This window comes from Pan troglodytes, chromosome 1 (genome assembly GCF_028858775.2).
Source record: "Pan troglodytes isolate AG18354 chromosome 1, NHGRI_mPanTro3-v2.0_pri, whole genome shotgun sequence".
NCBI classification, from domain to species: domain Eukaryota; kingdom Metazoa; phylum Chordata; class Mammalia; order Primates; family Hominidae; genus Pan; species Pan troglodytes.
In genome coordinates this window covers 87,877,214-87,892,106 of record NC_072398.2, presented here as the reverse complement: position 1 = coordinate 87,892,106, position 14,893 = coordinate 87,877,214, and the positions used below count along the sequence as shown (strand labels likewise).

At 41.9% G+C, this 14,893-nt stretch overlaps 1 protein-coding gene across 5 annotated transcripts in view; it reads left to right on the top strand.

Moving 5' to 3' along the window:
- Positions 1-14,893, top strand: part of SDHC (succinate dehydrogenase complex subunit C) — a 50,733-nt gene that overhangs the window by 17,017 nt on the left and 18,823 nt on the right. For all 5 annotated transcript variants that reach the window (XM_009436134.3, XM_016930986.2, XM_001174000.5 and 2 more), the window contains one exon: positions 11,099-11,160. In XM_009436134.3, coding sequence (XP_009434409.2) covers positions 11,099-11,160 — 62 coding nt within the window. The remainder of the gene's footprint in view (positions 1-11,098; positions 11,161-14,893) is intronic.

The following is a 14,893-nucleotide window of genomic DNA, read 5'->3' as shown; positions in this document are numbered from 1 at the left end:
GTCCAGGCTGGTCTCAAACTCCTGGCCACAAGTGATCCACCCACCTCGGCCTCCCAAAGTGTTGGGATTATAGGCATGAGCCATCACGTCCAGTCCCTGTATTTGTTTTCTATTGCTACTATAACAAGTTTCACAAACTTAGTGGCTTAAAATAACACAGATGTATTGTCTTACCGTTCTTTAGGTTAGAAGTACAATACAGGTCTCATTAGGCTAAAATTAAGTTGTTTGCAGGGGCTGCATTCTTTTCCAGAGGCTCCTTGCCTTTTCCAACTTTTATAGGCCATCCACATTCCTTGGGTTATGGCATTCTTTTTCTATTTTCAAAGCAAGCAATAGCAGAGTCCTTCTCACTTTGTATCACTCTGACTTCTTCTACCTCCCTTTTCTCCTTTCAAGAGACCCTTGTCATTATATTTAGACCTCCCCAAATATTTCAGGACAATGCCTCCATCTCAAGGTCTTTAATTTAATAATATCTGCAAAGTTCTTTTTGTGATATAATATATTCACAGGTTCTGGGGATTAATACATTGACACCTCTGGAGGGGAGGGTGCATCATTTTACCTACCACAGTCTACCCTCTAGCCCTCAAAGTTTATGTCTGTCCCATGACAAAATACATTCACCACATCGCAGTGGCCCCAAAAGTTTCAACCTACTGTAGCCTCATCTCAGAGTCTTAAAATTTCATCTAAATCTCCCCATCTGAACCAGGTATGGGTGAGGCTCTGGGTATAATCCTTTTGAGGAACATTTTCTCTTCATCTGTGAATCTAAAGCAACAAGTTACATACTCCCAAAATACAGTGGTGGGACAGACATAGGATAACAACTGTAGACATTCCTGCTCAAAAAGTGAGAAAATGGAAGGAAAAAAGGAGTCTCTGGTTCTAACCAGGTTTGAAATTCAGCCAGGCAAACACCATTTGATTTCAAGGCCTGAGAATAATCCTTTGCAGCTATTGGCTTTGCCCTCTGGGCTTATAGCTCCATCCGCTATCCTTCTTTGTGAAAGGTGACACATGCTTTTGCAGCTGAGTCATTTTTAACAGCCTCTTTTTTGTCTGTAGAAATTTCGGGGTATGACAGTCTTCTTTTCATCTTCTCTCTGTCACTTTTAGTCTATGCTGGCAGTATTTCTGTTGGTATAACATTCTTAAGAACATTGTCGGGGCCAGGCGCGATGGCTCACATCTGTAATCCTAGCACTTTGGGAGACCAAAGCAGGTGAATTGCCTGAGCTCAGGGGTTTGAGACCAGATTGGGCAACATGGTGAAACCCTGTCTCTACTAAGATACAAAAAATTAGCCAGGTGTGGTGGTGCGCCTGTAGTCCCAGCTACTTGGGAGGCTGAGGCACAAGAATCTCTTGAACCTGGGTGGTGGAGGTTGCAGTGAGCCGAGATTGCGAGGTTGTGGCGCCACTGCACTCCAGCCTGGGCTCTGTTTCCAAAAAAAAAAATGAGAGAACCTTGTGGGTCTCCTGCTTGTGTCATGGGAATTTGCTCCATTAGACAAGACGTTCCCTTATAGAATTTTCCTAAATAATCCCGCCTCTGTTTCTGGCTTCTGATGAGATGGTTGAGGGGATCTACTAGTAACATGCTTAATTTCAAAACGCCTTTTATGTGACTAAATATTCTGCCCTTTCAATCTTTCTCAGGTATTAACATAAGGTTACATGGCCACACCCTGGCTTTTTCTTTTTGCCAATGAATATCCTTTTTTTTTTTTGTCCAGACAGAGTCTCACCCAGTCACCCAGGCTGGAGTGCAGTGGCACGATCTGGGCTCAGTGCAACCTCCACCTCCCAGGCTTAAGCAATCCTTCCACCTCAGCCTCCTGAGTAGCTGGGACTACAGCTGCATGTCACCACGCCCAGCTAATTTTTGTATTTTTTTATAGAGATGGTGTATCACCATCTCTATAAAACCATGTTGCCCAGGCTGGTCTCAAGCTCCTGGGCTCAAGTGATCTGCCTGCCTTGGCCTCCTGAAGTGCTGGGATTATGTGTGAACCACTGTGCCAGGCCTTGACAGTGAATATCTTTTTTTTTTTTTTTTCTGAGACAGAGTCTTACACTATTGCCAGGGCTGCAATGCAGTGGCGCAGTCTCGGCTCACTGTAACCCCCGCCTCCCTGGTTCACGCGATTCTCCTGCCTCAGCCTCCCAAGTAGCTGGGATTACAGGCGCACGCCACCATACCTGGCTAATTTTTTGTATTTTTCGTAGAGACGGGGTTTCGCTATGTTGGCTAGACTGGTCTTGAGCTCCTGACCTCGTGATCTGCCCGCCCTGGCCTCCCAAAGTGCTGGGATTACAGGCATGAGCCACCGTGCCTGGCAACAGTGAATATCTTAATTTTAGTATTTTTGCTGGGAAGGCTGAGAATTTCCCAAATCATTAAGTCCTGTTTTTTTGTTTGTTTGTTTGTTTTATTTAAGAGACAGGGTTTCACTGTGCCACCCAGGCTGGAGTGTAGTAGTGGTGTGATCATAGCTCGTTGTAACCTTGAACTCCTGGGCTCAAGTGATCTTCCTGACTCAGCCTCCTGAGTAGCTGGGACTACAGGTGCATGCCACCACACCTGGCTGGTTTTTAATTTTTTGTAAAGACTGTCTCAATATATTACCCAGGCTGGTCTTGAACTCCTGAGCTCAAGCGATCCTCTCACCTTTTTCTCCCAAAGTGTTGGGGTTACAGCTGTAAGCCACCATGCTCAGCTTGCTTTTTATTTAACAGCTCTTCCCTCAGTCTGTTTCTTTCCTTTCACATTTTACTATAAAAAGCAAAAAGAAATCAGGTTGCCACTTCAGTAGATTCTGCTTTCCACATTATCGTGGGACATAATTCTGCTAAACTTTCTGCCCTATGTAACAAGGATCCCCTTTCCACAAGTTTTCAATAACATGTTCCTAATTTCCTCCTGAGCCTTTACTAGCTGAATTAACATTCATATTTTCCTTTTTGAAATACAATTTGTATACCATACGGTTCACACATTGAAAGCATACAGTTTAGTGGCTTTTGTTAAATGCAGAGTTGTTCAGCCATCACCACAATTTTAGAATATTTTCTTTTTCTTTCCTTTTTTTTTTTTTTGAGATGGAGTCTCGCTCTGTCACCCAGGCTGGAGTACAGTGGCATGATCTCGGTTTACTGCAACCTCTGCCTTCTGTGTTCAAGTGATCTCCTGCCTCAGCCTCCCAAGTAGCTGGGATTACAGATGTGCATCACCATGCCTGACTAATTTTTGTGTTTTTAGTAGAGACGGGGGTTTCACTGTGTTGGCCAGGCTGGTCTTGAACTCCTGACCTCAGGTGATCTGCCTGCCTTGGCCTCCCAAAGTGCTGGGATTATAGGCATGAGCCACCATGCCCAGCCAATTTTAGAATGTTTTCATCACTCCAGAAAGAAACACTACATTTCTTAGCCATCACCACCAATCGTTTGTCCCTCCCAGCTCTAGACAATCAGTTATTTACTTTCCATCTTATAAACTTACCTATTCTGAACATTTCATTTAAATGTAATCATAAAATATGTGGTCCTTTGTGACTGACTTCTTTTACTTACCATAATGTTTTCAGCGTTCATCCATGTTTTAGCGTATATCAGTGCTTCCTTCCTTTTTATGGCTGAATAATATTTCATTGTATGTACATACAGTGTTTTATTTTCCCATTTATAAATTGATGGACGTTTGAGCTGTTTCCACTTTTTGGCTATTAGAAATGATGCTGCTATGACCATTTATTTGTGTACAAGTTTTTGTGTGCACAGATGTTTCATTTCTCTTGGGTATATACCTAGGAGTAGAATTATTGCATCATATGGTAACTCTATGTTTAACTTTTTTTTTTTTTTTTTTTTTAAAGACGGAGTCTCGCTCTGTCGCCAGGCTGGAGTGCAGTGGCGCAGTCTCAGCTCATTGCAACCTTCACCTCCCAGGTTCAAGCGATATTCCTGCCTCAGCCCCCAAGTAGCTGGGACTACAGGCATGCGCCACCGTGCCCAACTAATTTTTGTATTTTTAGTAGAGACGGGGTTTCACCATGTCGGTCAGGATGGTCTTGATCTCTTGACCTCATGATCCACCTGCCTCAGCCTCCCAAAGTGCTGGGATTACAGGCATGAGCCACGGCATCCGGCCTATGTTTAACATTTTGCGGAACTACCAGACTGTTTTCCAAAGTGGCTGCACCATTTTACATTCACACTAGCAGTGTATAAGGGTTCTAGTTTCTCCACATCCTCACCAGCACAACATCCATATTTCTACTAAAATCTGTTCAAGGCAATCTGGGCTTTTTAAAAATCATGGTCCTAAAAATTCTTTTAGTCCCTTCCCACTGCCCAATTTCAAAGGCACTTCCACGTTTTTGGGTATTCGTTACAGCTGCACTCCTCTTCTAGTCACCACAATCTATACTAATTTTCTATTTGCTGCCATAACAAATTACTGTAAACGTTGTGACTTAAAACAACACAAATTTATTACCTTATAGTTCTGTGGGTCAGAAGTTTGACAAGATCTCCCTGGGCTAAAATCAAGGTGTTGGCAGGGCTCTGTTTCCTTCTGGAGGCCCTAGGGAAGAATCCATGTCCTTGCCTTTCCTAGCTTCTAGAGGCTATCTGAATTCCTTGGCTTCTGCCCTCCTTCCTCCATCTTCAGAACCAGCAATGCTACATTGAGTTCTTCAGTCACATCATGCTGACCCTGCTTCCGTCATCTCATTTCTTCTTTGACTCCTTTCTTCTGTGAGCCTCTTCTGCTTTTCTTTTTTCTCATTTCTCTCTTCTGCTGTTAAAGACCTTTATGATTACACTGGGCCCATCCTAATAATCTAGGATAGTCTATGTTGTTTTGTTTTTGAGACAGGGTCTCGCTGTGTTGCCCAGGCTGAAATGGCACAAGTTTTCTACAAGTTTTTAATAAAACTTGTGGGGCATGATCATGGCTTACTGCAGCCTTGACCTCCCAGGCTTAAGTGATCCTCCCAGCTCAGCCTCCCAAGTACCTGGGACTATAGGCATGCACCACCATGCCTGACTAATTTTTAAATATTTTCTAGAAATGGAGTTTGGCCATGTTGCTCAGGCTGGCTTTGAACTCCTGGGCTCAAGCTGTCCTCCCACTTCGGCCTCCCAAAGTTCTGGGATTACGGGTGTGAGCCGTAATCCCAGAACCCCCTCTTTATCTTAAGGTTGTCTTATTAGCAACCTTAATTTCATCTGCAACCTTAATTCCCCTTTGCCGTAAAAGGTAACATATTCATAGGTTCTAGAGATTAGAACATGAACATCTTTAAGGAGACTATTATTCTGCCTACTACAACTTCTTAATACTTGGCTGTGCATTTCCTCAATTGCAAGACAATCTCCAAAGTACAACCATCACAATGTTACTATCTAAACCGTAGGTCCCATTCAAATTTTGCCACTTGTCCCATTAATGTCATTTATAGGCCTAAGATTGAACCTAGAATTATATATTACATTTAGTTGTCATGTCTCTTTTTCCTGCAGTATGGGAGAGATTTTTAGTCTTTCCTTATTTGTTATGACCTTGACATTTTTAGAATGTTCCTTAATTTGGGTTTGTTTGGTGTTTTATGATTTATGCATTTTTGGCAGGAATACCCCTGCGGTAATGCTATACTTCTGTCAGTACATTGTATCAGGAGGCATGTGCTGATGATTTATCCCATTACTGGTGATGTTAACTTTTGTCACTGTTTAAGATGTGTCTGCTAGATTTCTCTACTGTAAAGTTACTGAATAAGGATGTTGTATTTATTAATTAATACATATTTTGGCGGGAGATACTTTGAAACTCTAAATATTCTTTCTCATCAGATATTTACTCACCAGTATCTGTTGGAGGTACTTGCCTAAATCATTTATTACTGTGATAGTTGCCAAATGTAATGTTGCTAATTTTATATATTATACTAATATTTTCTAGATTTATTTGTTTTGATAGGGTTAAGCTTGCTTTTTTTATCAGTATGGACTCAAGGATAATATGGATCAAGCATTAATTTCCCCAAAGGATTATACTTTGTTATTATTTATTTTGGTGTTCAAATTGTCTCAGACCTGGCCAATAGGAGTTCTTCAAAATGACTCCTGTGAAATCAGTATCTGGGTGCTAGATGTGCTCATTGCTACTAGGATGTCATTGCTTCTAGGCCCGGTCTGTGGATAGAGGTAGCATATATATGTATGCAATCTCTGTCACATACATACGTGTGTGTGTATAAGTATATACATACATCATACATACATGTATACATATATACATACATACGTGTGTGTGTATAAGTATATACATACATCATACATACATGTATACATATATACATACATCTCTGTTTATCTCATCTTCAGAAGTGGCATTGATAACAGTTTTTGCTGATGTCTTTGAAGATAAGTCCCTGTAAATCTGCTTTTTGTTTTTTTAGGCTAACCCAGCAAAGCATCTTGAGCTCTGCTACTCTCTTGGGTTCCTGCCAGTGAGGCTGGCCATTTTTTAACCACCTCCACAAATACCATAACCCTTCAGTTTTTTTCCAAGCCAGATTCCAGGAATAATCCTGTTTGTGGAAACTGGACATGCCACTAAAACAGAAGGAGGCTAATAAGTGATCTTATTTCTTGCTTCTCAATCGCGAAACTTTCTTTTTTAAGAGATAAAAGTTTTAGGAGGCCCGGTGCGGTGGCTCATGCCTGTAATCCCAGCACTTTGAGATGCCAAGGTGGGTGGATCACGAGGTCAAGAGATCGAGATCATCCTGATCTCAGGTGAAACCCTGTCTCTACTAAAAATACAAAAATTAGCTGGCCGTGGTGGCACGTGCTTGTAGTGCCAGCTACTCAGGAGTCTGAGGCAGGAGAATCGCTTGAACCCGGGAGGCGGAGGTTGCAGTGAGCCAAGATTGCGCCACTGCACTGTAGCCTGGCAACAGAGCAAGGCTCCATTTCAAAAAAAAAAAAAAGTTTTGGGGAAGAATTATAATGAAAAAGAGAAAAGAGCATCCCAAATTATTCTGAATCTGTATTTAAAGCCCTGGCCTTTTTTCGCAGGTCATATAAAGAACGGTTGTAGGTTGGTGAGGTGAGTCTTTCACTACCTTATTTGCTTTTCTGGTTATGTAACTCCAGACATACTTGGGGGGAAAAAAGCAGCAGGGAACACGGGGCTATATCCAGAGTGGCATGTCAGGGAAAGATATCTGAGATACCTGAAGTCATATTTTCTATTACCCATTTTTTGGGTTTTTTGAAAGAGGCCTGGAAGTAAATGGTTAGTGATGTTAAACATCTTTTCGTGTACTTATTGGCCATTGGCAGTCTGGGCTGTTGGAGAAATGTTTTTACTTTCTGGAGGTATTTTTTTATTGTTTGTTTTGCTTTTGAGGCAGAGTCTCCCTCTGTTACTCAGGCTGGAGTGCAGTGGCGTGATCACGGCTTGCTGCAGCCTCGACCTCCCGGGCTCAGGCAATCCTCCTTCCTCAGTCCCCCAAGTAGCTGAGACTGTAGACACACGCCACCATGTCTGGCTAATGTTTGTATTTTTTGTAGAAATGGGTTTTTTTTTTTTTTTTGCCATCTTGCCCAGCCTGGTCTCAAACTCCTGAGCTCAAGCAGTCTGCCCACCTCAGCCCCCTAAAGTGCTAGGATTACAGGCGTGAGCCACTGTGCCTGCCCACATCTTGATTTTCTATACTAGACTTTTACCTAATGTTCAAACAGGGCCTAGTGAAGAAGACTTGTCTTTGCTCCATGATGCCTGAGGCCTCAGCTGGAAAACACAAAGGCTAGGGCCTGAATTAATCTGAAGATCCAGTCACTCACATGTCTTGGAGTTGATTCTGGCTCTTGGATGGGGCCCTTATTTTCTCTCCACATAGGTCTTTTCACATGTCTGTGTAGGCTGCTTTGGGTTTCCACACAGCATGAGGAAGGAAGGAGAATTCGTAAGTCATGCAGCATTACTTCTGCAGCATTCTATCTTTTGAGGCAGTCAGTCATCAAGTCCTGCCCAGGTTCAAGGGTAGAGGCTAAATACTTGCTTGATGAGAAATGACAAGATTCTGGAAGATCCTGGGGGACTGGAAATAATGTTATGGTTGTTTTTAGAAAACAATATTTTTACCTTGTCATTACTGGGCTAGCCAGGCTATGGTTTTAACCGTTTTTGAAAAATAGGGTAACATTTGAATTCAGCAGTTTCATATTACATCACTCCCATTTTGTATATCAGTATTTCTGAAAGATTTCTGGAACAGTGCATATGTTTCTTCTATTAGCTCTTTCAGTCGTGGGATTTGATTCATCTGGTCCCACAGCCCCAAGTGTGTTTGGAATCTTCCAATGTCCTCACCTCTTTAGGGTTTCAAGTCTTTCAGATCAATATTTGTTCTGTCTTTTTCATGCTGATAATTATTCTCTTTGACAAGTAAAATAGTTGTGCAATCTGTTTCACACTCTTGTCATCAATTAGCATAAAATTGTTCATCCCAGTTAGGAGGCTGACTGTGTCAGAATACAATTTTAAAACCTCTTTTTTGTTGTCCTTGAAATTGTTGCAAGCCTCAGCTTGTTCTGGGTTTCGGTCTCCTGATTCTTCTTACCAAATTATGCCATCGTTCTCTGTCCTTGGTTATGTGGCTGTTCTTCCACCTTTTATATTTCTCTTGTTAAATCTGAGTTGATCACAGTGGTATGTGGCTCTTCTTCCACCTTTTATATTTCTCTTGTTAAATCTGAGTTGATCAGAGTGGTATCTAGTTAGTATTAATATTTTTAATTTATTTGGGAATACTCCTTTCTTACTTACTATGACCATTTTCATTATGTAGGCAGAATTTTCTTTTGAGATCTTTTTAACCTCCTTATTTCTCTTCAAAGTGTTGAAGATACGGTTTGATTATGCTTAGTATTCTTTGTCTAAGCTAACATTCCAAGATGAGCGTTAGCTTTCTTCAGAGACTCTTGTTCTTTCCATTTTACCCACCAGTTCTCTCTTGAGCATGAGAACTAGGTCTAGAATAACAATGTTGGTTGTCCTTCAATGGAAAGTTGATGATTCATAATTTAAAAAGGGGTTTGATGACGAAAAGTATTTCAGAAATACTGTGGATTAAGAAATATATACTAAATCCAGAAGATTGGATATAAAAATTTGGGATAGGTAACTTATTAGGAAATAAGTGGTATGTTCAGTTTGGATATTTTGGGGCATATAATAAGGGAGGATTCAAGGATGACCATGTATTATATGAAACTGTGGATAAATGAAACTCAGGTTTTCTTCCATCAGTGTTATACCTGGGGAAATAGAGGGACCCAGGTTGTATTACAGTGATTGCTTTCTTTCTTTTTCTTTTTTTTGAGATGGAGTCACCCTCTGTCGCCCAGACTGGAGTGCAGTGGCGTGATCTCCATTTACGCCAACTCCGCCCCCCGGATTCAAGTCATTCTCCTGCCTCAGCCTCCCAAGTAGCTGGGATTACAGGCATGCACCACCACGCCTGGCTAAATTTTTGTATTTTTAGTAGAGACGGGGTTTCACCGTGTTGGCCAGCCTGGTCTCGAACACCTGACCTCATGATCCACCCGCCTCAGCCTCTTAAAGTGCTGGGATTACAGGCGTGAGCCACCGCGCCCGGCCTATAGTGATTACTTTCTAATTGTATCAACTGTATTTATTTATTTAGAGGCATGGTCTCTGTCTCTCTCTCCCCAACCCGGGCTGGAGTACAGTGGCACAGTCATAGCTCACTGTAGTCTGGAGTTCCTGGCCTCAAGCGACCCTCTCACTTCAGTCTCCCAAGTAGCTGGGACCACAGGCCTCTGCCACCACACCCAGCTAATTTTTTTTGGTAAAGATGGGGTCTCGTTATGTTGCCTAGGTTGATCTTGAACTCCTGAACTCAATGGCCCCCGCCTTGGCCTCCCAAAGTACTAGGATTACAGGTGTGAGCCACCATGCCAGCTCCAACTTCAATGAGTGTCTTTGACCCATGTTTCTCCTTGTGAAAGGAGTTTTGAGTTATAATCATTTTTTTTTTCTCAGCCCTATCAGTGATGCAGTCTGGTAAAGGTAGGGATCCTTCTCCATAAATCAGTTTTCTTTATTCTTTAATTTATTTTTGTAACCTAATCCTGATACAGGTTTTTTTTTTTGAGACAGAGTTTCACTCTTGTTGCCCAGACTGGAGTGCAATGGCGCGATCTTGGCTCACCGCAACCTCCACCTCCTGGGTTCAAGCAATTTTCCTGCCTCAGCCACCCGAGTAACTGAGATTACAGGCATGTGCCACCACATCCGGCTAATTTTGTATTTTCAGTAGAGACGGGGTTTCTCCATGTTGGTCAGGCTGATTGCGAACTCCTGACCTCAGGTGATCCACCTGCCTTTGCCTCCCAAAGTGCTGGGATTATAGGCGTGAGGCACCGCGCCTGGCCCAGGTTTGTATTTTTAAAGTAAAAAGTGGAAACACGGCTGGGCGCAGTGGCTCACACCTGTAATTCCAGTACTTTGGGAGGCTGAGGCGGGCGGATCATGAGATCAGATCAAGACCAGCCTGGCTAAGGTGATGAAACCCCTTTACTAAAAATACAAAAATTAGGCGGACCTGGTGGCAGGCACCTGTAATCCCAGCTACTCAGGAGGCTGAGGCAGGAGAATCTCATGAACCCGGGAGGCAGAGGTTGCAGTGAGCTGAGACTGGCATGGCACTCCAGCCTGGGTGACAGAGCAAGACTCTGTTCCGGGGGGGTAAAAAAAAAAAAAAAAGTGAAAAGACAGGAATGCAAAAGCTGGTGATTTTTTGTTTTGTTTTGTTTTTTTTTAGAAAATATTACCTATTCAGGAGAATTGCTTGAACCCGGGAAGTGGAGGTTGCAGTGAGCTGAGATCATGCCATTGCCAGCCTGGGCAACAGAGCAAGACTCTGTCTCAAAAAAAAAAAAAAGAAAAAAAGTGCCTATTTCAGAATTAGTTTATATTTTTGCCAAGATAGACTCTCTACTATGGTGTCATCTTTTCCTTTTTAAAATTGTCTTTGTGTGTTTCTTTACAGTTGGTCTCTTCCCATGGCGATGTCCATCTGCCACCGTGGCACTGGTATTGCTTTGAGTGCAGGTATGTATATGTGTTTTTACACACACATATGTGCTTCTTTGAAAAACTTGGCTGTTTCATTGGCCCTAGTCTCTGCCTCCTTTGAAACTCAGCACTTGATTTAGAGGGAACAGTAAGTCTCTTAAGTTTATTGTTCATTCATCCCTTTAACAATTAATTATGAGTTTGCACTGTGCTCAGATTCTTTTCTTCTTTTTTTTCTTTTTGAGACAGAGTCTTGCTCTTTTGCCCAGGCTGGAGTGCAGTGGCGCGATCTCGGCTCACTGCAACCTCCGCCTCCTGGGTTCCAGTGATTCTCCTGCCTCAGCCTTCCGAGTAGCTGGGATTACAGGCATGTGCCACCACGCCTGGCTAAACTTTTGTATTTTTAGTAGAGATGGGGTTTCACCATGTTAGCCAGGATGGTCTTGATCTGACCTCATGATCCGCCTGCCTCAGCCTTCCAAAGTGCTGGGATTACAGACATGAGCCACTGTGCCTGGCCCAGATTAGTTTCTTAGCAAATTTTTAAGCCATTCCCTAGCACTTCCTGATATCATGTTTATTGAAATTATAGAGAGCAGAGAAATGTAATAGAGATGGGCTGGCTGACTGATCATTGATGAAACACAGTCCAACCTTATTTTTCCAGAAGCTCAGTTTTAGCACCCATTCTTATCACCTAGACATGCTCAGTCCCCCAAAGACTAGCTCACTAACCAGTCTCACAAAATCTTGATTTACAGACCAGAATGTCTATTTATTCATTTATATAATATGAACTGCAGCTACAGAGTGAATTATATACTGGTCTTAGATAATTAGTACATCCTTTTTAGGTAGGAAGGTTTATTATGTGGAGTGCAGATTATAATCAGTTTTCTGGGATCTGATGTATCTTTTCACAGTAGGGATATACTTTACAAGAGGGTCAGCTAGATTTAAAAATTATGTCTGGCTGGTGCTGGAGACATAGACATTTTTGCTTTTTTATTTTTATGTATTTATTTTCTCACAAGAATGTGCATGTAACATATTTTTACTTTTTTAGCTTTCCTTTATTTAGCCTTATAGCATACTTTGCTCTCCTACCCCCACCAAAAACAGAAACAAAAACTAGATTATGTTCCCTAGATACATGCTCTTAAAGCATTCTAGTTTTTCTTTCATAATCATAGTTGTAATTTACTTCTTCATTGTTGTTCTTCTTTACTGGATTGTCTGTTCCCTGAGGGCTTAGACTGCATCTGTCTGTATTTTTAATTATCTAGTAGGGTACCTAGAATGCAGTAGATAATTTAGTAAATATTTGGTAAATACAAAATGAATACCACTCTCTTTTTTGTTAATGTGTTTTATATATTTCTGTCCTAAATTTCTATTCCATTTATAATCATATTTTTTGGCTCTAGAAGTATCTTATTTTGGTCCCCTGCATATTGACTATAATAACTACCTAACTAGTATTGTATTTCAATTGGCATTTCTGTGTGATGTGATTACTAGTTTAGCTGAAAGCTATTCAGTTCAGTGGGAGCCAGAAGAGGTTATTGGACATGAGAGTGCTGCATAGGTAAATCTGAGTTTGTTCTCTATTAGTCTCCTTGAGACATTAGGGGAACTTGTGTTCTCTCCCAGCAAAGGTGATCTAGCCCATATATATCCACAGGGAGAACAGGTGCAAACTAGGAGTAGTGGAGTGCTTTCTAAAAGAAATGCTCCAATGCACTATTAGCACATACTCAACAAGACTTCTGTTCCAAGTTGATAGTCCTAGGACCTTTGCTGGCAAAGGAAAATGAGCTTATGACTTAGAACAGTGTGTAAATCCCTGCTGTGTGTACAAACTTTTCTCTCCTGTGGATAGTTCCCTGGTATGTCTTTTTTTTTTTTTTTTTCGAGACAGAGTTTCGTTTTTGTTGCCCAGGCTGGAGTGCAATGGCACAGCCTTGGCTCACTGCAACCTCATGAGACCAGCCTCCTGGGTTCAAGCTATTCTCCTGCCTCAACCTCTCAAGTAGCTGGGATTACAGGCGCCCACCACCATTCCCTGCTAATTTTTGTATTTTTGGTAAAGATGGGGTTTCTGAACTCCTGACCTCAGGTAATCTGCCCGCCTTGGCCTCCCAAAGTGCTGGGGTTACAGGCGTGAGCCACTGTGCTTGGCCCCTTGGTATATCTTTAACCTCATCCTAGGGAATAAGAGGAAATATCTTGCCTAGAATCGGTATGAAATTATATACCTGAGAGACAGAAACCCCACTGTTTTACCTTATGTAAAGCTCCGTCTGAGCCCCTCCATCGCGTCTCTTTTGTTACTTTAGCCTGGGAGCAATGCCTAAGTTTTATTCATCACATCAGGCATCATTACAGTCTTGCCAGGAGATGGCCCATTTGTACAGAGTAGAGCAGATGGCAACCTTCAGGTCCTAGCGTGTAAGTGTGCTCTTGCTCCAGAAATTTGGTGCCAAATAGAGCTTTCGAGGTAGGAAAGGGAGTTTCTATTGACTTTTGCTTTGTTGAAGCAGTGGTGGTATTGGAAAAGTGCTCTTGTTTCTGTCTTCTGAGACCCTGAAGGATCTCTCCTAGGCTTCTGTAGACTACGTTTTTAACTGACGTGGTCATCAATAGGGCCAGTGGCTCTAGTGTAGGGATCCTGTATTTAAGGAACTGCTGATGAGACATTGGCAGGAATTATCTGAATCTAAGCCTCTGCTATTTGCAATCTCATATATGTGTGTGTGTATATATTTATGTATGTCCATTTATAGACATATATATGTAGTTTTGTTGATAAGGATAGAGACTCCTATCTAAGATCTGATGCCGTCATTTCTGTTCTTTTTCATTCCTTTGGTTGGTAAAGGGACGATGGAATCAAGGTATAAGGATGATTTGTGTTGTTAGGAATCCATATGTAGTTCCTGGTTTTTAACCTGCCTGCACTGAACTGGTGGGGATGATAGGGTAAATCTCAAGATTAGGCTATTCTAACTATAGATTCATAATTACTTTTATTTCTGCTTACTTAGAATAAGAAATTTTTAGATTGATTAAGGAATTTGTAGATGGATGCTTTCTACTCAGTTTGGTGATATTGATGAACAGATTTAATCCTAAAAATCACTGAAAGAACAAGAGCAGTTTATTTATTAGGCTGTAGTTTCCCTTATTATCTCAGTATATTTGTCACCACTAAATGAAAAAAAGATACTGACTTTTTTATAGACTATAATGATAAAAAAAATTCATTTGTATTCATGGCTAAAATTGAATATTTTTCACAACTGAAGAATTATTTGGGCAGGGTGCAGTGATTCACACCTGTAATCCCAGCACTTTGGGAGGCCGAGGCAGGAGGATTGCTTGAGCCCAGGAATTCGAGACCATCCTGGGCAACATATCAAGACCCAGCACTTTGGGAGGCTGAGGTGGGCAGATCACGAGGTCAGGAGATCAAGACCATCCTGGCTAACACGGTGAAACCCCGTCTCTACTAAAAAAATACAAAAAAAAATAGCCGGGCGTGGCAGCGGGCACCTGTAGTCCCAGCTACTTGGGAGGCTGAGGCAGGAGAATGGCGTGAACCCGGGAGGCGGAGCTTACAGTGAGCTGAGGTCGCGCCACTGCACTCCAGCCTGGGCGACAGAGCGAGACTCCGTCTCAAAAAATAAAATAAAATAAAAAATTAGCCTGGAATGGTGGCATGCATCTATAGTCTCAGCTACTAGGGAGGCTGATGTAGGGAGGATTG